The following is an 18,768-nucleotide window of genomic DNA, read 5'->3' on the forward strand; positions in this document are numbered from 1 at the left end:
GCTGTATTTGAAATGAATGTACTTTAAATCCTTTAACGAGAACCAGTTATGGCGGGCAAAGATGACACCACATTCCTTTCACGAGAATCATGTGGAGGCGGTGAAGTCTGCCATTTGTGACCCCGGGTAATGGCCGGGGAATGAGGGATGGAATCCGGTGTGGAGCCTGAGAAACGGCTACCACTACACATCCAAGGAGGGCAGCAGGAAGGCATGCACGCCCGCCCCGAGGTAGTGACCAAAAATAACAATACAGGACTCAGGAGGACTTTTGAGGCCCTAATTGTATTGAATCAACTTTAAATCCTTTAACGGGAATCAGTTAAGGAGGGCAAGTCTGCCATTGTCACCACGGGTAATGGCGGGGGAATCAAGGTTCGATTCTGATCCGAAGTGGGAGCCTGCTGAGACCCATGCTGTACCTGCCCTGACCGTGCCTTGCAGACCAGGTATCTATGGTCAGATGGACCCTTGACCCAACGGAAGACAAACCAAGTCGAAAGCATTTGTCAAGAATGTTTTATGGAGGGCAAGTTTGCCATTTTTTTCAATCGTGTGAAACTTTAGATGGTACTATAGCCTCAGTGACTGACCACGGGTAATGGCCGGGGAATCCGGTTTCTATTGCGTTCCGGAGTTGGAGCCTAAGAAACGGCTACCACCACACATCCAGGCAAGGAGGGCAGCAGGAAGGCATGCCCGCCCCGAGGTAGTGACCAAAAATAACAATACAGGACTCAGGAGGACTTTTGAGGCCCTAATTGTAATGAAACAACTTTAAATCCTTTAACGGGAATCAGTTATGGAGGGCAAGTCTGCCATCCATTCAAGTGTAAGTTATGTTATGCACTGACTGCCAGGTACTGTATAATACAATGTGCAGTCACAGATGCAGTGAAAGGTATGCAGTGACTGCAAACAGCCGTTTGTGTGACGGCCGTGATGGACTGGTGCGCACCATGACGAGAGTGCAGGTGACGGTGGCTTTACAGCCCATATGGTCGCCCTGCTGATGTAGGTAGCTGAATGACAGAACAGTGACTGTCCAGCTGATCAAATTTGGTCTGACCACAATGAAACAACGACCTTATTATCTTTGGTGTGCCACCCCCACCCGAGACACTCATATAGCCGGCGGTCATTGCTTCATTGTGATACGCAAGCCCCTTCACCGTGGCAAGGTAATGATCATGAAGGGGGATGGGCACATGTACATGCCTTTTTTTTTGTTGCAGCCGCCCGCAGTGCAGCCAGAAAAATTAGGCGGGCATGTACACGCAGCAGAAAAATTAGTATAGCGGCCGCTGCTAGCAGCGGCCTAAAAAATTCTGGAATCCGCCTAGAGTCCTGGACCCTGTTGGTGGTGGTGGAGAAGGCAGTCAAGTGGCCTGCAGGCAGAGATGCTGTGTGTGGGGACTGACTTAGTCTTTGGTCGTGCAGTAGCCCTCTGGGACCCATGCCTCATTCATTTTGATAAAGGTGAGGTACTGAACACTGTTGTGACTTAAGCAACTTGTCTTTTCAGTGACAATGCCTCCAGCTGCACTGAAGGTCCTTTCTGACAGGACGCTTGCGGCAGGGCAAGAGAGAAGTTGGATGGCAAATTGGGACAGCTCTGGCCACAGGTCAAGCCTGCGCACCCAGTAGACCAAGGGTTCATCGTCGCTGCTCACAGTGTCTACATCCACACTTAAGGCCAGGTAGTCGGCTACCTGCCGGTCCAGGCATTGGTGGAGGGTGGATCCGGAAGGGCTACGGCAAGGCGTTGGATGTCCGCATGTCCGACATCACCCCGAGATCGCTGGAGCGTCCTGTCCTTGCCTGCGTGGACTTGGGAGGAGGAGGGTTACTGCCAGTGGTACCTTTATTGCGTTGTCCTGTCACATCACCCTTAAAAGCATTGTACAGCATCATTGCCAGCTTGTTCTGCAAGTGCTGCATCCTTTCCGCCTTCTGTTGAGTTGGTAACAGGTCTGCCACTTTGTGCCTGTACCGAGGGTCTAGTAGCGTGGCCACCCAGTACAGGTCATTCCCCTTGAGTTTTTTGATACGGGGGTCCCTCAACAGGCTGGACAACATGAAAAAGGGCATTTGCACAAAGTTGGATCCAGACGTACTATCCATCTCCTCTTGCTCTTCCTCAGTGACGTCACGCAAGTCCTCCTCCTCCCCCCAGCCACGAACAATACCACGGGAACGTGGAGCAGCAGAAGCCCCCTGTGACGGCTGCTACGGTTGTTCTTCTGCCACCGCCTCTTTCTCCTCCTTCACAGAAACACCTTCCTCATCCGAGTCTGACTCCTCTCTTTAGCCACACGACTCCTCCTCTTCCTCCTCCTCCCCCCTCTGTGCTGCCGCAGGTGTCGAGGAAACATCTGGTTTGGATGAAAATCGCTACCACGAGTCCTCCTGCCGTAACTGTTCCTTTTCACGCTCCTCCACAGCTTCATCCACCACTCGACGCACGGCACGCTCCAGGAAGTAAGCGTAGGGGATCAAGTTGCTGATGGTGCCTTCAGTGCGACTCACCAGGTTTGTCACCTCCTCAAACGGCTTCATGGTCCTGCATGCATTTCGCATCAGTGTCCAGAGGTTGGGCCACAACATCCCCATCTTCCCAGATTGTGTCCTTTTACTGTAATTATACAGGTACTGGGTGACGGCTTTCTCCTGGTCTAGCAGGCGAGAGAACATGAGCAGGGTGGAATTCCAGCGAGTCGGGCTATCGCAAATCAGGCGTCTCACCGGCAAGTTGTTTCTACACTAAATGTCCCCAAAGCGTGCCATAGCCGTGTAAGATCGCCTGAAATGCCCACACAACTGCCTGGCTTGCTTCAGGACGTCCTCTAAGCCTGGGTACTTTGTGACAAATCTTTGCACGACCAGATTCAGCACATGTGCCATGCAGGGTACATGTGTCAGCTTTCCCAAATTCAACGCGGAAATGAGATTGCTGCTGTTGTCACACACCACGTTGCCAATCTCCAGCTGGTGCGGGGTCAGCCATTGCTCCACCTCTTTGTTAAGAGCAGCCAGGAGAGCTGGTCCAGTGTGACTCTCCGCTTTGAGGCAAGACATGTCTAAGACTGCGTGACACCGTCGTACCTGGCATGCAGCGTAGGTTCTGGGGAGATGAGGCTGTGTAGCTGGAGAGAAGGAGATGGCAGCACCACTAGAGTTCAACTGCCACTCAGCCAAGAAGGAGGAGGAGGATGTCAGCGAAGAGGATGTAGCTGGAGGAGAAGGAGAGGAGGTGGCAGGAGGCCTGCTTGCAAGCCGTGGAGGTGTCACAAGTTGGTCCGCTGCGCAGCCACGTACTCCCTGCTTGCTGCCATCGGTCACCAGGTTGACCCAATGGGCTGTGTACATAATGTAGCAGCCCTGCCCATGCTTGGCAGACCAGGCATCCATGGTCAGGTGGACCCTTGACCCAACGCTCTTCGCAATAGATGACACCACTTGCCTCTCAACTGCACGGTACAGTTTGGGTATGGCCTTTTGTGAAAAATAAGTGCGGCCTGGTATCTTCCACTGCGGTGTCCCAATGGCCTCAAATTTATGGAAAGCCTCTGACTCCACCAGCTTGTATGGTAATAGCTGACAAGCTAATAGTTCCGACACACCAGCTGTCAGACGCCGGGCAAGAGGGTGACTGGCCGAAATTGGCTTCTTCCGCTCAAAGACTTCCTTCACGGACACCTGGCTACTGCTGTGGGCAGAGGAGCAGGAACCGCTCAAGGGCAGAGGCGGTGTGGAGGAGGGTGGCTGAGAAGGTTCAAGGGAGAAAGCGGATGAAGACGATGCACCTGAAGGAGGAAGAGGAAAAGGAGGGTGGCTTGTCTTTTGAGGGGTGCTGCTTTTCCTCAGGTGTTCTTCCCATAGCTGTTTGTGCCTTTTTCCAGGTGCCTTCGTAAGGCCACTTGTCCCTACGTGGGTGTTGGCCTTTCCACGGCTCAATTTTTGGAGGGAGAGAGAACAGATGGCTTTGCTCCTATCTGAGGTACACACGTTAAAATATTTCCAAACCGCTGAGCCCCCCTGGGGTGATGGCACTATGGTGGCATCAACAGCTGACCTTGAAGGGCATGTTGGCTGGCTGGCCATAGCTTGCGATACATGGCGCCGGACACTGCCCCCAGCTGCTTCTGAGGATGAGCTCCCCCTGCTTCTTTCATGGATTCGTCTCCTCCTACTCCTCTCTAGCTCCCCCTCTGAACTGTCCCCTGGTCATCTCCTCTATTGGGAACATACGTGGCATCCGTATAATCGTCATCATAACCCTCCTGCCCAGCTTCGCTTCCCTCAGACAGCTCCACAACTGCACCAACTTCAGGTGGTTCATCATCCCCCTCCTCACACATTACGTCTATACTATCGCCACCTAACTCAGACGTATGAGGTGTTGTAACTTGCTTTGCGCCTTCATCTTGTTGTAGCATTATTGGCTGTGAATCAGTGATTTCCACACCAAATAACTCCTGCGAAGTGTCAAATGCAGCGGATGTGGTGCTTGTTGTAGCACTGGTGGCTGGAGGAGATGAGGTGTTCTGTGTTAAAAACTCAAGCACGTCCTCACAATTTTGGGAAGTGATGGCACGTGCCTTCTTCTGAGCACTGTACTTTGGGCCAGGTCCGCATGAAATCACAGCAACACCACCTCGCACAGACCTGCCAGTGCCAGGTGGCCTTCCTCTGGGTCTGCCTCTACCTCTTCCTCTACCTGGTTTGTCCATTTTGTCCATCTCAGGAGGAAGCTAGGTATATGCAGTGAGGTGGGTTCACTCAACTCAAAGGTAGGTAGATGCAGTGAGGTGGGTTCACTGAACACAAAAGGTAGATATGCAGTGAGGTGAGGTCACTCAACACAAAGGTAGTTATATGCAGTGAGGTGAGTTCACTGAACAATAAAAGGTAGTTATATGCAGTGAGGTGAGTTCACTCAACACAAAAGGTAGTTATATGCAGAGAGGTGAGTTCACTGAACACAAAAGGTAGTTATATGCAGAGAGGTGAGTTCACTCAACCCAAAGGTAGGTAGATGCAGTGAGGTGAGTTCACTCAACACAAAGGTAGGTAGATGCAGTGAGGTGGGTTCACTGAACACAAAAGGTAGTTAGATGCAGTGAGGTGAGTTCACTCAACACAAAGGTAGTTAGATGCAGTGAGGTGAGTTCACTCGACACAAAGGTAGGTAGATGCAGTGAGGTGGGTTCACTGAACACAAAAGGTAAATATGCAGTGAGGTGAGTTCACTCAACACAAGAGGTAGATATGCAGTGAGGTGAGTTCACTGAACACGAAAGGTAGTTATATGCAGAGAGGTGAGTTCACTCAACACAAAGGTAGTTATATGCAGTGAGGTGAGTTCACTCAACTCAAAGGTAGTTATATGCAGTGAGGTGGGTTCACTGAACACAAAAGGTAGATATGCAGTGAGGTGAGTTCACTCAACACAAAGGTAGTTATATGCAGAGAGGTGAGTTCACTCAACACAAAGGTAGTTATATGCAGTGAGGTGAGTTCACTCAACACAAAAGGTAGATATGCAGTGAGGTGAGTTCACTCAACACAAAAGGCAGTTAGATGCAGTCAGGTGAGTAGTTATATGCAGTGAGGCAAGTTCACTGAACAATAAAGGTAGTTATATGCAGTGAGGTGGGTTCACTCAACACAAGAGGTAGATATGCAGTGAGGTGAGTTCACTCAACCCAAAGGTAGTTATATGCAGTGAGGTGAGTTCACTCAACACAAAAGGTAGTTATATGCAGTGAGGTGAGTTCACTCAACACAAAAGGTAGATATGCAGTGAGGTGAGTTCACTCAACACAAAAGGTAGTTAGATGCAGTCAGGTGAGTAGTTATATGCAGTGAGGTGAGTTTACTCAACACAAAAGGTAGATATGCAGTAAGGTGAGTTCACTCAACACAAAAGTAGTTATATGCAGTGAGGCGAGTTCACTCAACACAAAATGTAGTTATGTGCAGCGAGGTGGGTTCACTCAACACAAACGTAGGTGTATACAGTGATGAGGTGGGTTAACTAAACACAACAGGTACTAGTAGTAGGTAAATGCAGTACTGGGTAGTACAATGTGCAGCTCCCTGTCACACACACAGGTAGTCACTGAATGTGCTGCTGCTGCTGGGCTGCTGGCAGTGGGACACACACAGTATGAATTAGCAATGCTGTCTAAGCAACACAAGTGTATCACACACACAGGTAGTCACTGAATGTGCTGCTGCTGCTGCTGCTGGCAGTGGGACACACACAGTATGAATTAGCAATGCTGTCTAAGCAACACAAGTGTCAGTTTCAAACACAGGAAAAAAAATGATCACACGAGCAGGATTAGCTCTGAAAAGAGCTGTTCTTGGGTGCTATTACAGCAATAAGATTCAGCTATGAGCAAGCTAAGAAGGCAAACAATGGCAGCCTGGATAACTGAAGGAAGGCACACATGCGCAGTTATGCACAGTCTGTACAGTGTGCATGCACTGTACGGCAAAATATTATAAGTTGCAATATCTTAATTTACAGCGGAAGTGAGCCCAACAGAAGCAGCGGAGTCAGGCAGAACAATGCCCACGTAGCAAATGGCGCTCCAATTAGTGTTTTGTAAAGTCACAAAGTCTTCACTTGCACAATTGGGGACAAGAGAGAGATAAAGGTACATCACAAGGGGCATTTGAGTGACACGAGGACACAGTGGCGTAACTAGAGATCATGGGGCCCCATAGCAAAACTTTCATGGGTCCCTCAGATGGAGACAGTCTTACGCAATGCCACCTGCAGCTACCCAAGTTAATTAGGCAATTTACATTATCATGCAATGAACACTGCACATAGTTCCTGGGCACTGAGACAAAGTCAGAGGGAAGAGGAACACAAGAAAGTTAATGGTGAATACGTTAACTACTTAAAGGAATACTATCGATTCACATATTTTTTTCAATTGACACAGGAATTGTTTGGGAAGTGTTGCTAAGTACTGGTGTATACATTTTAGTAGCAACTTTTTTGTTTACTGTTATCAAAATACATTCAAACTTTACTGACGCCAAAACTGACGACTGACTGAGCCATGAGGAGAGGGGAAATTCCCCTCACACTTGATCAGTTAACTCTATGTGTAGCTCTGTGTGTGACAGAGAAGAGAGCTCCCAACAGCTGCAGATCCTGTGTCCTGTGTTTCTGACTGACCTGTCTGAAGAGAGCGGAGGAAATGTAACTAATTGTCACAGCTTTTCATACTGTTTTTGCTTTCAGAGTTTGATATGTTTGATATTTGCTTTCTGTAGTCTGATATGCAACTCTGGCTGTGCATTGAAGCAGACACCCCTTCTGCAATTGATTTGTCCCAATATAGCTAAATCCTACCCTCAATAAATTACAGCTTTTGCCTCTGATATTTAACATGAAAAGTAGGAAAATGTTTACACAGCTACTTAGACATTATTTGTACACTGTCATTTTAGAACACTTGGGTATCGATAGTATTCCTTTAAGGACAACGGTGATTGAAATCTATGCCGATTTGGTGGTTACCTGGCTGGCAGGGCGTAGATTTCAATCACCGCCGCAGTGGGCATTCGCCATTTCCATCGCTCCCCGCCGATCTCGCTGACTCCCCACTGTGTCCCATCACAGCTCACTGGTTCTGCCTGTCTCTCTGACGGCAGAGCCCTGTGAGCTGGTCAGGAGCCACTTTCATTGGCTCCTGGCCCTGTCTATCAATGTAAGCAACTCCCATTGGCTTACATTGATAGACACGATCAGGAACCAATGAAAGCGGCTCCTGACCGGCTCACATTACTCTGCCATCATAGAGAGTGGATGTCCTGAGGATCCCGGCGTGCGGCGGTGACCGCGGTTGCGCCGGGTATATGCGGCGATTCGTCCAGATTTCGTTGTTATTGTACCAGTGGTCTCTGGTCCTTAAGGGGGCAGAGACCGCTGGTACTTAAGTGGTTATGTACCACCTGGGCCCCCTCTGCTCCAGGGCCCGATAGCAGATGCTATGGCTGCTATGGCTATTGCTACGCCCCTGCGAGGATACAATGGTAATAAGAATGGGTAAGTGACACCACATTGGCCGCAGTTCACAAAGCAATGCTGAATGCAGTAATGCAAAAACAGATGATTTTTTTTCCAAAACAGGTTATAAAAACTCAATTCGCTGAGCCTTTTACAGTTAGAGATGGCCCGAACGGTTCGCCCGGCAGGTAGTTCACGCGGATATCAGCTCTCCACGGCGGTTAGCAGACACAATAGCGCTGTTTGACCCGCCTCCTATACTCGTCATTGGGCTAAACTTTGACCCTCAACATCACAGTCAGCAGACACATGGCAGCCAATCAGGCTGCACTCACCCACGGACTCCCCACCCCCCCATAAAAACGCTGCAGCATTGGCCATGTTCTCAGTCTGCTGATCTCTTGCTAGTGAGAGGAAGGGAAAGACATTTGGATATAGGGAAAGTGTTATCTTGCTGTTAGCTTGCTCCTCGATCAATCTTCTTGTTCCTGAAAGCACCCCACAAAAAGCTCTTTTGAGAGCTAATATTCTTCTGATCTGTTTTTTTTTTTTGTGTGTAGCCCACACTCTGTATTACCATACCATATCTTTTCACTGCATTTATCATTTAACTTACTAAAGCATAGCTGTCTTTGTGGGTGACACTGCATATACCTTGAGCCCACAGACAGTTGCCAGCTAGGCTAGCTGGGATTTGTAGTCCCACACTGTATTACCATACTATATCTTTTCACTACATTTGTCATTTAACTTACTAAAGCATAGCATAGCTGTCTTTGTGGGTGACACTGCATATAGATACAGCCCACAGACAGTTGCCAGGCCAGCTTAAATGTGTAGTCCCACCACTGGCAGCACACTCAATTATCCCAGTGCATACCTTTCCTCTGTACTTGTGTGACAGCACACTCTATTATACTAGCGCATACCTTTCCAATGTATCTGTGATTGAACGTACAATACCATAGCTGCTTCTGTGGTTGACACTGCATACAGCCCACAGAGAGACAGGGACAGTTACAGTAGCTAGGCGGTTCTTTATTGCTGAAACCACCCCAAAACAAAAACCCTTTTGAGGTTGTGTGTGTGTGTGTGTGTGTGTGTGTGTGTGTGTGTGTGTGTGTGTGTGTGTGTGTGTCACTGCATACACGGCAGGCCACAGTCATTGCAGGGCCTTGCAGTTCTACTATTCTCTTCTATCTATTACAAGCCAGCACACAGTCTATCATCATAAGCTGTGCTTAGCTTCCAACTGTATCTGTTATTGATATCTGTGTGGGTTACACACTGCATACAGGCCACAGTCAGTTGCTGGCCCTTGTAGTTGTAGAGAGTAGAGAGTGGATGTCCTGAGGATCCCGGCGTGCGGCGGTGACCGCGGTTGCGCCGGGTATATGCGGCGATTCGTCCAGATTTCGTTGTTATTGTACCAGTGGTCTCTGGTCCTTAAGGGGGCAGAGACCGCTGGTACTTAAGTGGTTATGTACCACCTGGGCCCCCTCTGCTCCAGGGCCCGATAGCAGATGCTATGGCTGCTATGGCTATTGCTACGCCCCTGCGAGGATACAATGGTAATAAGAATGGGTAAGTGACACCACATTGGCCGCAGTTCACAAAGCAATGCTGAATGCAGTAATGCAAAAACAGATGATTTTTTTTCCAAAACAGGTTATAAAAACTCAATTCGCTGAGCCTTTTACAGTTAGAGATGGCCCGAACGGTTCGCCCGGCAGGTAGTTCACGCGGATATCAGCTCTCCACGGCGGTTAGCAGACACAATAGCGCTGTTTGACCCGCCTCCTATACTCGTCATTGGGCTAAACTTTGACCCTCAACATCACAGTCAGCAGACACATGGCAGCCAATCAGGCTGCACTCACCCACGGACTCCCCACCCCCCCATAAAAACGCTGCAGCATTGGCCATGTTCTCAGTCTGCTGATCTCTTGCTAGTGAGAGGAAGGGAAAGACATTTGGATATAGGGAAAGTGTTATCTTGCTGTTAGCTTGCTCCTCGATCAATCTTCTTGTTCCTGAAAGCACCCCACAAAAAGCTCTTTTGAGAGCTAATATTCTTCTGATCTGTTTTTTTTTTTTGTGTGTAGCCCACACTCTGTATTACCATACCATATCTTTTCACTGCATTTATCATTTAACTTACTAAAGCATAGCTGTCTTTGTGGGTGACACTGCATATACCTTGAGCCCACAGACAGTTGCCAGCTAGGCTAGCTGGGATTTGTAGTCCCACACTGTATTACCATACTATATCTTTTCACTACATTTGTCATTTAACTTACTAAAGCATAGCATAGCTGTCTTTGTGGGTGACACTGCATATAGATACAGCCCACAGACAGTTGCCAGGCCAGCTTAAATGTGTAGTCCCACCACTGGCAGCACACTCAATTATCCCAGTGCATACCTTTCCTCTGTACTTGTGTGACAGCACACTCTATTATACTAGCGCATACCTTTCCAATGTATCTGTGATTGAACGTACAATACCATAGCTGCTTCTGTGGTTGACACTGCATACAGCCCACAGAGAGACAGGGACAGTTACAGTAGCTAGGCGGTTCTTTATTGCTGAAACCACCCCAAAACAAAAACCCTTTTGAGGTTGTGTGTGTGTGTGTGTGTGTGTGTGTGTGTGTGTGTGTGTGTGTGTGTGTGTGTGTGTGTGTGTCACTGCATACACGGCAGGCCACAGTCATTGCAGGGCCTTGCAGTTCTACTATTCTCTTCTATCTATTACAAGCCAGCACACAGTCTATCATCATAAGCTGTGCTTAGCTTCCAACTGTATCTGTTATTGATATCTGTGTGGGTTACACACTGCATACAGGCCACAGTCAGTTGCTGGCCCTTGTAGTTCTATTATACTTGTCTAACTATTGCAAGCAAGCCAGCACACTGTCTATCATAAGCAGTGCTTAGCTTGCAACTGTATTTGTGTTTGAAAGTACTATATAGGACACAACTATGAAAATACTTTCCACAAGAAAATGTATGCGTGCATCAAACACCAAGTTTACCCCTAACAAATCTGGCTTTGCAAATTTGGCCTAATTTGCTTATCATGAGGCAATGCTCATGCCAATATGGATTTGCTTTCGCATGCCAAATTATGCAGGGTCAAAAACCAATACCGCAAAGCAGTTGCCCTGCGGGAATTGGTTCATGCTACATTAGCACTGAAAGTACTATATAGGATATCTCTCTGTGTGTCAAAGTACACAGCCAGTGATACACACACACACACACACACACACACACACACACAAACACAAACACAAACACACAAACACACAAACACTACCACTACACACACACTGTCACACACACACACACACACACACTGTCACACACACACACACACACACACACACACACACACACACACACACACACACACACACACACACACACACACACACACTTGAATATTGTTAGTACAAATGTATATCCCCCCCCCCCATATGGAAAAAATAACAGGCAGAGGCAGGATCAGGGGCAGGCCACCTGGCAGGTCTGTTCGAGATCGTGCTGATGTGATTTTGTGTGGCCCTCAACCAAAGTACAGTGTTCGGAAGGCACATACCCGCAACCCCCAAGATTCTGTGGACATTGTTGATTTCATAACACAGAACACCTTATCTTCCTCAGTTTTCACATTGAACCATGACATATTTTCCTCCTCCTGCTCTGGTGTGGGCACACCACTTAATACTCAGCCAGCAGCCACCACCGCTACTATTAGCACCAAATCCGCTCCATTTGAGGGTGCGCTGGAGTTATTTGGTGGGGAATTAACTGATTCACAGCCATTATTGTTACAAGATGAAGGTGAAAAGGATGTTACACCACCTTGTATGTCTAAGTTAGGCATCACTGTGGATGTAAGGTGTGAGGATGATTAAGTACCTGTTGTTAGTGCAGGTGTTTGATACAAGCGAAATTGTGGAGGAGGATGATGCTAATCCTGCCATGGATGGCACATGGGTTCCCAATCCCAATACACGACGAGACGAACAGGGGGACACTTCAGAGGAGGAGGAGATGAGTTACAGTAAGAAGCAGGGGAGCTCGTTGTCGGAAACAGCTGGTGGCAGTGTCCGTCGGCATGTATCACCACGTAGGGACAGCCAGCCAACACGCCCTTCAACGTCAGCTGCTGCTGCCAACACCCAAATGCCATCATCCCAGAGATCACCAGTATGGCAATATTTTTGTGTCTCTGCCTCAGATTGCAGCAATGCCATATGTGCTCTCTGCGAGCAAAAATTGAGTCGTGGGAAAAGCAACACCCACCCAGGGACATCAGCCTTACAAAAGCACTAGATGAAGAATCAAAAACACAAATGGGATGAGCTCATGAGGAAAATCAAACACAAAGCCACCCTCCTCCAGGTGCAGCATCTTCAGCTGCTGTATCCTTCACAACCACCCTACTCCACTCCGCCTCTCACTTCCTGCTCCTCTGCCCACAGCAGCCAGGTGTCCATTAAGGAAATATTTGAGCGGAAGAAGCCAATGTCTGCCAGTCGCCCCCTTGCCCGGCGTCTGACAACTGGCTTGATGGAACTGATAGCTCACCAGCTGTTACCATACAAGCTGGTAGACTCTGAGGCCTTCTGAAAAATTTGTGGCCATTGGGACACCGCAGTGGAAGATACCAGACCATTAATTCTCAAAACAGGTGATACCGAAACTGTACCGTGATGTTGAAAGGCAAGTGGTGTCATCTCTGGCACAAAGCGTTGGGTCAAGGGTCCATCTGACCATGGATGCCTAGTCTGCAAAGCACGGTCAGGGCAGGTACATTACTTATACAGCACATTGGGTCAACCTGGTGAGCGCTGGCAAGCAGGGAGTACGTGGCTGTGCAGCGGACCTAGTTGTGACACCTCCACAGCTTGCAAGCAGGCCTGCTGCCACCTCCTACTCCTCCTGCTACAACCTCTTTGCTGTCATCATCCTCCTCCTCAGCTGAGTGGCAGTGCTACTCTACTGGCGCTGCGATCTCCTCTCCAACTGCACACCCCCAGCTCCCCAGGGCCTATGCTGCATGCCAGGTATGATGGTGTCACGCCATCTTGGACATGTCTTACCTCAAATCTGAGAGTCACACTGGATCAGCACTCCTGGCCGCTCTGAAGAAACAGGTGGATCAGTGGCTGACCCTGCACCAACTGGAGATTGGCAACGTGGTGTGTGACAACGGCAGCAATCGCATTTCGACTTTTGGGCGTTTTGACATATGTGCCCTGCATGGCACATGTGCTGAATCTTATAAGCAATGATTTTGTGTAAGTTCCCAGGCTTACAGGAGGTCCTGAGGCAGTTCAGGAAGGTTTGTGGGCATTTCAGGCGTTCCTACACGGACATGGTGCGTTTGTCCGATATTCAGCAGAATATCCTGCCAATGAGGCGCTTGATTCGTGATAGCCCAACTTGCTGGAATTCAATGCTCCTCATGTTTAACCGCCTGCTACAACAGGAGAAAGCCATCAATGAGTATCTGTACAATTATGGTGAAAGGTCAGGCTCTGCCTCTGGGGAGCTGGGGTTTTTCTGGCCAAAGTACTGGACACTCATGCGTAATGCCTGCAGACTCATGCGTCCGTTTGAGGAGGTGACAAACCTGGTGAGTTGCAGTGAAGGTGCCATCAGCGACCTGATTCCATAAGCTTTCTTCCTTGAGCGTGCCATGCGTAGAGTGGTGGATCAAGCTGTAGAGGAGCGTGAACAGGAAGAGGAGGAAACATCACCAGCAGTATCATCAACACCGGCGGCATCACAGAGGATGGGTGAGGCGTTGTCTGGGGAAGATAAGTCAGAGGAGGAAGGTGGCTTTGAGGAGAAGGCACAAGAATAACCGCAGAAGGCATTACAGGGGGCTTGTGCTGCTCACCTTTCCCGTAGTATTGTTCGTGGCTGGGGGGAGGAGGAGAACTTACCTGACATCACTGAGGAAGAGGAGATGGATAGTAGGTTGGCATCCAACTTTGTGTAGATGGGGTCTTTCAAGCTGTCCTGCTTGTTCAGGGACCCCCGTATAAAAAAACTCAAGGAGAAAGACCTTTACTGGGTGGCCACGCTACTAGACCCTCGGTATAAACTCAAAGTGGCCTTAAGTGCGGATATAGACACTCTGAGCAGCGATGATCCCCTGGACTACTGTGGTGCGCAGGCTTGACCTGTGGCCAGAGCTGTCACAATTTGCCATCCAACTTCTGTCTTGCCCTGCCACAAGTGTCCTGTCAGAAAGGACCTTCAGCGCAGCTGGAGGCATAGTTACTGAGAAGAGAAGTCGCCTAGGTCACAAAAGTGTTCAGCACATCACCTTTATTAAAATGAATAAGGCATGGATCCCAGAGGGCTACTGCTCGCCCCAAGACTAAGTCATTCCCCACACAGCATCTCTGCCTGCAGGCCGCTGCTGCCTGCCCCAAAACTAAGTCAGTCCCCACACACAGCATCTCTGCCTGCAGGCCACTTGACTGCCTTCTCTGCCTCCACTAACAGGGTCCAGGACTCCAGGTGGATTCCTGAATTTTTAAGGCCGCTGCTAGCAGCAGCCACTAACAAAAAGAATAGTAATTTTTCTGGCTGCGCTCCGGCTGAAACAACAAAACAAAAGTGTGAGTGGCTGCCAGTGGGCTGTGGAATGTCACACATAGAAATATGCAATAGTTCTATCACACTGTAGTGAAAAATAATGCTCTGGAGTGGTACTGTGCTTGTTACTAATGTGTCAAAGTTTAGCTCAATGATGATGTATAGGGGATGGGTTGAACACACCACGTGCTCGACTGCCCAATGTGGACGCGAATACGCATCATTTGCCAGGAACTGTCCGCGGGCGAACCGTTCGGCCCATCTCTACCCGGGGACACATCTGGCATTGCTCACAGAGATAAGCCTTGTACACTCGGGCAGCTTGGAAGTGCAGTGCAGCTGCTGCTAGTAGTGCTGGGCTATCTTCAGTGCAGCAGTTTGAGCCTGAGAGCCTCGTCCAGGAAACCAGCTCGCTGATAGCGGTGGCAAGAGGGAGAGAGATTGATGGAGAGAAAGGGAAGGACAGGAGGAGCACATACAGCAAGAGAGGGAAAACAAACACAACTGTGTCCACAGGGAACTGATGTGTAAAATATACACCAGCATTCCTTACAACTGCACAAATACCGAACACTCCTGCCTATAAATTATCATGAGACTCCTGCATACGGGAAAAACATAGTGAATTGCAAAAAAGAAGGTCTGAAAACCCACATTCAGTACTTCACTGAATGCAAGATTATTATAGAACATCTTTAGTGGACTGAAGCCTACAAACATTACTCAGATTTCTTGCTATGAGTACATATAGGTCTGTTGTCACAGGAGTAACACATTGCTTCCTCTGTCTCATCAAGCTCTGCAATTTACTGCTTTCCATGTATGGCCAATGCTTTAGCTGTAGGGAGGGTCAGTGAAATGCAAATAACTCTGACTTGTATGCTAAGGTAATGCAAATTATGTGCAAATAATCACTTACTATTATCATGTGATTGGCCATCTGCAATGAGCACAACCTTCTGCAAATCTCTGTCAGGCTGATAACTAGTGATGGTCAGTAACATGTCAATTACTCTGAGATGGTGTAAATTGTATGCTAATTATATGCAAAGTTATGCAGCTGCTGCATTTGGTCATTTGCATTTCCAATCTGCATAATCTTTGCATCATTTTGGAATTATCTGCAGCTCACTGACCCTCCCTAATGATAATTGTTCCTCCCCTCAGAATTCTCTAACAGGAAGTGATGATGTTTCTCTATTTGCAGGGCGGAGTCCCGGCATCAGGAACCTCTCAGAGACTCGTCTCTCTGTATCCACAGACTGTACAACGGATGATGATGTCACTGGACAAGAGTCTCCTGCAGATATCCTGGTGACCCCAAATATTCCTCCAGACTCCCCTCACCTGTCTAACCCTGAGGGGCCTCATACCCAGCACAACTCTCCCCCTGCTGGAGGGTCTTATTCCTGTTCCACATGTGGGAAATGTTATGTTCAGAAATCAAGTCTTTTCAGACATGAGAGATCTCACACTGGTGAGAAGCCCTATTTATGTGCTGAGTGTGGGAAATATTTTCCACAGAAATCAGAGCTTGTAAGACACGAGAGATCTCACACTGGTGAGAAGCCCTATCCATGTGCTGAGTGTGGGAAATGTTTTGGTGATAAAGGAAACCTTGTCATACATGAGAGGTCTCATACTGGTGAGAAGCCCTATTCATGTGCTGAGTGTGGGAAATGTTTTGCATTGAAATCACGACTTGTCACACATGAGCGATCTCATAATGACAAGAAGCCCTATTCATGTGCTGAGTGTGGGAAATATTTTGCACAAAAATCAGAGCTTGTAAGACATGAGAGATCTCACACTGGTGAAAAGCCCTATTCATGTGCTGAGTGTGGGAAATGCTTTGCAAGAAAATCACATCTTGTCATACATGAGAGATCTCATACTGGTGAGAAGCCCTATTCATGTGCTGAGTGTGGAAAATGTTTTGGTGATAAAGGACACCTTGTCATACATGAGCGATCTCACACTGGTGAAAAGCTATTTTCTTGTGCTGAGTGTGGGAAATGTTTTCCATCTAAATCACATCTTGTCATACATGAGAGATCTCACACTGGTGAGAAGCCTTATTCATGTACTGAGTGTGGGAAATGTTTTAGTTTGAAATCAACCCTTGTTATGCATGAGAGATCTCACACTGGCGAGAAGCCCTATTCATGTGCTGAATGTGGGAAATGTTTTGCTTGTAAATCACATCTTGACACACATGAGAAATCTCACACTGGTGAAAAGCCATTTTCATGTGCTGAGTGTGGGAAATGTTTTGCACGCACATCAGCGCTTGTCATACACAAGAGGTCTCATACTGGCGAGAAGCCCTATTCATGTTCTGAGTGTGGGAAATGTTTTGCTTGTAAACCACATCTTGTCAGACACGAGAGATCTCACATTGGTGAGAAGCCCTATTCATGTGCTGAGTGTGGGAAATGTTTTGCTTATAAGCCACATCTTGTCAGACATGAGAGATCTCACACTGCTGAGAAGCCCTATTCATGTTCTGAGTGTGCAAAATGTTTTGCATGTAAATCAGACCTTGTCAAACATGAGAAATCTCACACTGGAGAGAAGCCCTATTCATGTGCTGAGTGTGGGAAATGCTTTGCATGCAAATCACACCTTGTCAGTCATGAGAGACTTCACACTGGTGAAAAGCCCTATACATGTGGTGAGTATGGGAAATGATTTGCACATAAATCAAACATTGTCAGACATGAGAGATGTCACAATGGAGAGAAGCCCTATTCATGTGCTGAGTGTGGGAAATGTTTTGTAACTAAATTAGAGCTTGTTGTACATGAGAGATCTCACACTGGTGAGAAGCCCTGTTCATGTGCTGAGTGTGGGAAATGTTTTAGACAGAAATCAAACCTTGTCAGGCATGAGAGATCTCACACTGGTGAGAAGCCATAATCATGTCCTGGGAAATGTTTTGGAGATAAAGGAACCCTTATCAGAGTCATCTCACACTGCATGCAGGAAATAATTTGGGTGTAACTCGGAGCCTGGCAGACATTTGCATTGAGTGTGGGAAATGTTTGCGCCATAATTGTTCTTTTCTAAAGTTTCTTGTATTTCTTCCAAAGTGCATGCGGCAGCATATTTACACAGAATACTAAGACCTCTCATGCTGCCAGAAACCTGAGTGCTAATTGCCTTCTGGGTAATCAGTAACTCAGCAAAGGACCAGCCTGTTGGGCAGAGTGGGGTCTCCTCCCTCTATAACTGCAGATTATACATGATGGATTACTGCGGAATAATTGCAGCACACTCAGTATTTTTGTTTTTATAAGAAAAAGTATTGTTTATTTATACAGCATCTATACAAAATGATAACTCCCAAGGGGGTTACAACAGTTCCAGGTAATATTCACAATTAAACATGTTCCTTCTGATTAGGTCTCTGTAGCCAAGCATTATTCAGATTTAGTTTTAGGTTCAAAAAGTCATAATAATCTTTACAATGTCAAATAAGACCAAAAATAGTTAAAACGGTACAAGTAATCTTCTTGAATAAAACCGCTAGGCAAATATATCTTAAAATATAAATAATGGTGAATTATTGCATTCATGTGATCAATTGTATCCATTAAAATAATGCTTAGAAATTGTTTCAATGAAAAAAATGTGTCATGTAAATCAGCAAAATGTATACATATCTTCTCTCTTTGCTTCTAGAAGCACATGTGAGGAGGTTTGGCTTCTGGAAGCACATGTGAGGAGGTGTGGCTTCCAGGAAGCACTTGTGAGGAGGTGTGGCTTCCAGGAAGCACATGTGAGGAGGCGTGGCTTCCAGAAGCACATGTGAGGAGGTGTGGCTTCCGGAGGCACATGTGAGGGTGTGTGGCTTCCGGGAAGCACATGTGAGGAGGTGTGGCTTCTGGAAGCACATGTGAGGTGTGGCTTCTGGAAGCACATGTGAGGAGGTGTCGCTTCCAGGAAGCACATGTGAGGAGGTGTGGCTTATGGAAGCACATGTGAGGAGGTGTGGCTCCTGGAAGCACATGTGAGGAGGTGTGGCTTCCAGGAAGCACATGTGAGGAGGTGTGGCTTCTGGAAGCACATGTGAGGAGGTGTGGCTTCCAGGAAGCACATGTGAGGAG

The 18,768-nt window shown here is 47.7% G+C and overlaps 1 protein-coding gene across 1 annotated transcript in view; it reads left to right on the forward strand.

The window, feature by feature from the left end:
• The window catches only part of LOC137537209 (uncharacterized), a 240,790-nt gene that overhangs the window by 66,726 nt on the left and 155,296 nt on the right, over positions 1 to 18,768 (forward strand). Inside the window, 1 exon segment of the mRNA XM_068259314.1 lies at positions 15,867 to 17,564. Coding sequence (XP_068115415.1) covers positions 15,867 to 17,564 — 1,698 coding nt within the window.

This window comes from Hyperolius riggenbachi, chromosome 10, assembly GCF_040937935.1.
Source record: "Hyperolius riggenbachi isolate aHypRig1 chromosome 10, aHypRig1.pri, whole genome shotgun sequence".
Classification (NCBI taxonomy): Eukaryota; Metazoa; Chordata; class Amphibia; order Anura; family Hyperoliidae; genus Hyperolius; species Hyperolius riggenbachi.